Here is a 6,872-nt window from a genome sequence, read left to right as displayed (position 1 = left end):
AAAAATACATATTATCAAAGTTTTAAATTCACACATAGGAGATATCTTGACTTCTCCCCAGACCAGGATGCTCCTTTATCCCACCCCACCTTAACAGTTGCCTTGATTGAGCATCCTTATAGGTACATTTAGGGGTGTACAAAGGGCCAAACTGCAAACCCAATATGGACTGGTCTCTTCAATTTGATTTATATCAATTTTTTTATTTTTAATTTATTTTAGTTTGGATTTAAAAAAATCTCAAAAAAAATTGATTTGATTTTAGTTTCAATTATCAAAAAAATTGATTAAACCGAACCAACCCAACCCATGTATGTGTGTGTGTATATATATATATATATATTAATTTTTAATTTTTATTATACAATAAAATCTTTTATGTTTATACTTAGCCCATCCCATTTAGTCTACTCAATTGAACAATAATCATATATAAAATAAAATATTTATATTTAGACTTAGTCCAATCTATCACATATCAATTCGATAAATTGAATTAAATCATATCAATTTTTTTGAGTCAATTTCCAATGATTTTTATAGATGATCAATTTATTACAGTTTTGATTTTAGGAAACTAATTTAAAACGATCCAGTTTTAGCTTCAAACCAACCAGTTCCGAATTTAGCTTCAAACCAACCAGTTCCAACTCATTCACATCCCTTGATACATTCTATCTATCATCTTCTATTTCTTTTTCTATTTATTTCCTTTTATTCTTTCTTTTCCATCAATTCTTTCCTTTTCCTCTTGGTTCTTAATTTTCTTTCCTTATTTTTGCCTTTTCAAATTTTATTATCTCCTCCTTCCTTTTCTTTCCTTCGTGCCTTTTTTTTTTTTTTTCCCTTCTCTCTCACATTATTTATTCTTTTTCTTGAAAAATATCTAAATCTTTCTATTTTTTCTCAAAATATCCAAAAACACCGCTGAATAAAATCAAAACAGATGGACAGAATACTTCCCAAAAAAAAACAAAGAAATTAAACATTTATTAACAAAAAAATATTAGTTGATGAGCTCAATTTAATCCCTCGATTAATTTTTGCAGCTCTTCTTCTGTCTCTTTCTTTCTCTTCAAAAATATCTAGACACTTCCTCAAAGTATCCCAAAAGCCCACAGAATAAACTCAAAACAAACACGAAGAACAATTACAATAAACAAATACTTCCCATATCCAGGAAAATTGGATTTTAATCTTTGTTAATAAAATGAAATATTAGTCGCTGAGCTCAATATAATCCCCTCTATCGATTTTCGCCCCTCCTCGGCTTCTTTCTGAGTTTCTCTTCCAAATTAGAGGTAAAGCTTTCTTACCAAAAAAAAAATTTATAGGTAAAGCTCGAATCTTTATCTTTTTTCTCTGTTGCTATTTGTCTTCTGCGATGCTTTTTATTCCGGTGATTCTGATGAGTGTTCTTGTGGGATTTTTTTTTTTTTTTGATGATAGAATTATCTCGTGGAATTAGAGTTTGTTGGTAAAAATTGTTCCTTTGGCGATTCCGGATGGAAAGCTGCTGGGATCTCATCCATTGGCTGGGTCAGGACCCGGCCACCAGCGTGCTCTTTTGTCTAGATGATCCCGCTGATCTCGTGCGCTTCGCCGCCGTCTCCCACTCCTGGGAGCAGTTTGGTGATTCACTGTCTCTGCTCTGTTTGCTTGTTTGTTTGAGAGAGTTTTGGCTGTTGGTTTGGTGATTGAAGGTTCTAAAAGAAGTTGTTTTCTTGATTGGCACAAATTGTTTACTTGTTTTTGCTGATTTATTGGGGTTTATTTTAGTAGCTGGAATAGATTTGGTAAGGAATTATATGCCCAGATGTATTGTGAAGGCTGGTCTTGTTGGCCAGAATTCGGCAATCCTTGCCGACTTCAGTTCAAACATTCAAAAAAAAAAAAAAAAGGAAAAAAAAATCAAAACGGGGGAAATCGCGATCCCCTGCTCCGATCTTTCGTGGTGGGGGATAAGGCCACCAAGCCGTTGTAGCCAAACACTGCCACCCCTAAAACCCATGTCTCCTCTTAAAACTCCGGGTTGGGGCGTGACATGTATCCACCTTAATATGAAACAGATTGTCAAAAATGATTTAGTTGCTCTACTTTGACTTGTGGTGAGTTCATTGGAGGAGGAATGGGGAGGAGACAAGTAATTATCTGTTCTTAAAGTTGCTGGGATAGGGATATAAAGAAGAAAAAATTTAGATGCTCTCATTTTAGTTGATATTAGTAAAGCTATGTCTCAATGATGAAACATGGATAATTTGTATTTGGTTTGGTGGGAGATCAAGTAGAGATGCTAGGTGCTTTCTTCTCCTGGTTCCTTGGACATTATCTTTGACATGGGAATGTTGCCTGCCACTTTTCCAAGAGAATTGGGTAAATTCTAGAAGGATAGGCTGCTCACTGAATTGGATTGAGTTCAGGCAGTGTCAATAGAAATCTAGGTCAAAGATCCCTAAATCACTTGAGTTTATGGATAATAAAGAAAAAAATAATTCACATTTTTCTTCAAATACTTAAAATACAATAGATCTGGTTCTTCAATAGGGATTTCCAATAGGTCTTAAGATTATCTATGCATTCTCATATTCATGTTGAAAGCAATCTAGGGTGTGACTGGGTTTTTGGTTGGGTTTAGGGTCAAAAATTTGATACAAACCTGATCCAGTTATTCTTGAGTCTCAAAAAGCTTATAAATATAGCCTTTTGACCTTTCTGGCTTTTTCGATTGGTTGGTTGATGGGGGTCTTCATTAGCTCAAGTTCAGTAATAAGAAATCTGTCTAACTTGGACTTAAGTAGATGCATGAGGTGTGTGCATGTGTAAGCATCAAAATTGAAGCTTCTTGAAACTTCTCAAGGTCATCCATATTAATCTGAAACATATTTCACTGTAAATACTCTTAAATCTAGGATCTATCTTAAGTAAGGTGTGGTTGCTGCTTCCACATAAAATCAGTGACTCTCATCCCTTGTAGATACATGTCAAGGTTAGAGAAAAAAGGAGAGATGAGAAGGTGCAACTATGTCACTGCTATCAATTTCTTTATCTGAGAAAACAAGTTCTGCTAGTATTTTGTTACAATTATCTTTTCTTTTCTTTTCTTTTTTTGGGGCTTTTAAGATTCTAATTTTATTTATTCTTTCTTTAAGTCATTACCTTGAGAGAAATCTTATATCTTTTGTGTTGCTTGACCTGAGCTTTATATACTCAAAGGCATATTACCTTTTGGAAAACCAAGGATTATCTACGTTATACAACACTACAGCAACAGCAATGATGACACCATCTGCCATCAAGCCTCTTCCTCATAAAATGAAGTTGGCAATGTAGAAAAAGCATTAAGCAGGGAGGACTCAACAAGAGAATTGAACAAATTTGAGTGAGTAGTTGCAAATTTAATGGCAACCTTCCCATTAGCAGTCCCAAGATTTCTGCTGTATGGCCATGAATGCTTGTTGGTTGCTAGGTAATAACAGAATTTTCTATGGTTATTCCATTTTCTATTCTTTAACGAGCAAAGTAGTTATCAATTTGTTGTTATGATTTGTGACTTGCTGGTTATATGTTTCAGTTCGATTGCTAAGGGGAAAATTTGCCTTTTGCCAATCTAAATAGCTGGGTGGCTTTATTGTCCCTCCTTTTGGTAGATGTCCTTCATGTGTTATAACTTATAAATTTCTTTTTTTTAATTAAAAATTTGATGCAAGAGGTGTGAAACTCATCAGGTAAAGTTGGTGGTTTTTTTTTACTGCTTGCCAAGTTATTATTTTTTCCTACTTTGAGGAACTGTAAAACCTGCTTATGATGTATTGAATACACACACACACACATATATAAACATAGGCAGCAAAGTAGCTATTAAACCATAACTTATTCAGGAGAAACTGCTACTTATTCTCATATAGAGTTCTATTTGCCATTTATGAATGAGTTTTTGATTTCGATCTGTAATTTTTTAGCAATCGAAAATGGTTTCCTCAAGAAGCTGTGCTTGAGACTGTGCCCAGATGTATCAATTTTCTCTTATGCTACTGAAGTCAGTAGTTCAAAAAAAATTGCTGAAGTTGGATCCAGCAATTATGAATGGGAGTGCCAGAAGAAAGATCACAGGATTTATTCCTATTTTAGTTACTGTCTTGCTTCACCTGCAGCAAAGAGTGATTGCATCGATGAGCCAATTGGTGCTTCCAGCACTGACAATCCAGATGAGGGCATTGAAAATACATTAGAACCTAGAGATCGAGTGCGTACTGGGCCTTCTTATTGGTCGAGCAAAGGGGAGAAGGATCCTGGGGTCCCTGAGACACTAACTTACAGATTGAGGTCTAAACTTTGTGTCATTGATGAAATAAGGGTACAGCCATTTGAAGGTTAGTCTTTAGTTACCATATTCATTGACATAGTTAGTTTTGGCGCTTTGGATTTCCTCCTGCCAATTGTTATACTATTTTTGTCCGCTTATTTTCCATTTTGTCAGCTTTCTTTCAACATGGGTATCCCATATACTCTGCAAAGACTGTGCAGTTTAGAATGGGTTATTCCAAATTATCACAAGAGACCAGAATAGATACCATGCACAATGCTGCAAACAGTCAAAAATCTGCTGATGACAACTATGTGTGGACATATACTTCACCACAATATCAAATGGATCAGGTGACTAGAAGCTTCATGATATTGGTCTCTTGTCCATGTTTTAACTCATAAGCAGGTGTAGAAGTTTTTAATGCTGAGAAGCTGCCTTGTCTAAGTATTCTTATCAAGGTCTAGAATACTAGTACTGGGACCTGTACTTGTATTTAATTGGTACTATGCAGTATTGCAATGGTAGTGTCCCAACTGTCAAGATGGTCCCAAATCATCTTTTTCAATTGTTAATATTTCATTTTATCTTCAATTTTGTTTTTATTTTTTTTAATTTCATATTGAAGTGTTTTTTGGAACAATGATGGAGTGCATGATGCTGGTACTGGTACCAACACTCTTGGTATCAACGTATCTATAATATTTTGAAAATTACAAACAAAACATAAGTGAAACAATAGTTATCAATTATATTGTGTATAATAGAATCATGAGTTTGAGTAAAATCATCCAGCTCACTTCAAATCCTGAGTGGAGTATCTGAAGCTCTTGTTTATGTCTAATACTTGTTCATAATCAGGGCATTAGATCTGATATCCTGGATACTGTCCCTATCCCTATTGCTCATATGCTGTATGATATTGTTTTATACTCCAATATTTATCTTGATGTATCTCTTTCCTTAAAGTAGTCATTCGACCTTGCGGAGAAATTTCATTAGCTTGCAAAGTCTACAAGTCTTTAAAAGTGGATGAGGGTCTTCAAAATCAAATACTGCTAGGAAAAGATGACCAAGATGTGCTGTCCATTCTTTCTTTTTTCAAAAAAATAAAAATGACATTATTAGCTGAGTCTTGGCAAGTCTTCATTGGTTAGAATATCTCTAAACAGCTATGACGAATATTTATGGGTCTTGTTATTGCTTTTATGCCTGGAAATTTTATCCAAGTTGTAAGTGCTCTTTCTCCATTCTATTTCTCTGTTCTCAGTTATTAACAATTGTCCCATGTACCAGGAAAATGTATTACAATCTTTTAAGCTTCCGCGCCCTGTTATCTGCATTGGTGGAATTCTGCAGATTGAACTATTGGGCAGGGTTCAAAAACAAGAAATGGCTGGTGCATATTATTTCTGGTGCATCTTCTAGAAACTTCTACACATTATCTCTGTTATATGAGTACAATCAATTGTCGAGGTTAGGATATCTCTTTAACAAACATCATAGTCAAAGCTGCTCCTTCAAATATTTTCAGTTTAATTTCCAATGAGATGTGCTTCCTTCATAAGTATGTCTCTCTAAACCTTGTTGAATTATCCACTCTAGTGATTGGTTGGCCATGTTTTTTCTTCTGCATATATATATATATATATATATATATATATATATATATATATATATATATATATATATATATATATATATATATATATATATTTGTCTTCCAGGATCTTATATGTGTGCTTTCTTAAACAAAAAGGAGAACATACTATAAAGTTGCATTCTAGAGATGTTGGTTTCCTTATTAGAGATGTTGCAATCTCTAACTACATTTGCTTCCATGCTTCTCTTTTGCATGTCCAAGTGTGTGCCATGTACAAGTTATTGGTCACACACTTTCACCTGTGTTTGATGCCGATACGACGGGAAATCCAGTTTTGAAGTACTTCCCAGATGCCAGGCCTTGCGCTGCATCTCGGAGTGCATTAGTTGAGGAGGCCGGAGAATCCATGTGGTGTTCCTTTGTTAGGAGAATCATGCAGCTGGTTTTGCGCTGTTTATGTAGACGGTGGTTCAGATGAAGAGCTGCTGTGGCACAGGATTCTGATTGCAGCAAAGTTTTGTCCTACTGTAGCAACACTTCGGCGAGGCCTTTGCCATTTGTTTTGAGAGAGAGACTGGGATGATGAGAGTTTGTTGTTTATTTTTTCTCCTGCTATAATAAAAGCTCAGAAATTAAAGATGAAGAAAAAAGAAATAAAGAACCAATATTCTGTATAAGCAAAGTAGTTATCATACAATACCTTGTTATTTTAGAAATATAGAATAAAACTGTCATGCATGCATGTGCATTGATAAGGTCATGGATTCAAATAACGTAAACATCTTGTTTGCATGCAAAGGCAATGCTTATGTCTCATCTCTGTCACACCCCGAATCCATCATTCAGGCCTGACTATGTGATAGGGCTGCATATCTCATACAGCATAATCTTAAATAATCTTAAAGAATATATAAGGTCTGATAATGATAATCTAAATCAAAACTCTTTTAATGGGAATAAAAAATT

General features: G+C 34.7%; 1 protein-coding gene across 5 annotated transcripts; it reads left to right on the top strand.

Annotated features, from left to right (window-relative positions):
* The first annotated feature begins 1,058 nt into the window (after positions 1-1,058).
* LOC105059325 (F-box protein At4g00755) lies at positions 1,059-6,622 on the top strand. Of its 5 annotated transcripts, none has more exons than XR_012137434.1 (6): positions 1,059-1,301; positions 1,450-1,632; positions 3,960-4,370; positions 4,478-4,656; positions 5,600-5,870; positions 6,168-6,307. XR_012137434.1 is itself a non-coding variant. In XM_073249948.1 (6 exons), exons 2-6 carry the CDS (start codon positions 1,506-1,508, stop codon positions 6,382-6,384), a joined length of 861 nt encoding a protein of 286 aa, XP_073106049.1. In that variant the 5' UTR covers positions 1,060-1,301; positions 1,450-1,505; the 3' UTR covers positions 6,385-6,622. The 5 variants fall into 5 exon arrangements, 4 of the variants coding, with proteins under 4 accessions (XP_073106049.1, XP_073106046.1, XP_073106047.1 ...); XM_073249948.1 differs by having other exon boundaries at positions 1,060-1,301; positions 4,152-4,370; positions 5,600-5,718; positions 6,168-6,622; XM_073249945.1 differs by having other exon boundaries at positions 1,062-1,301; positions 5,600-5,718; positions 6,168-6,622.
* The last annotated feature ends 250 nt before the right edge of the window (positions 6,623-6,872 follow it).

This window comes from Elaeis guineensis, chromosome 16, assembly GCF_000442705.2.
Source record: "Elaeis guineensis isolate ETL-2024a chromosome 16, EG11, whole genome shotgun sequence".
Classification (NCBI taxonomy): domain Eukaryota; kingdom Viridiplantae; phylum Streptophyta; class Magnoliopsida; order Arecales; family Arecaceae; genus Elaeis; species Elaeis guineensis.
This window is presented reverse-complemented; position numbering and strand designations above follow the sequence as displayed.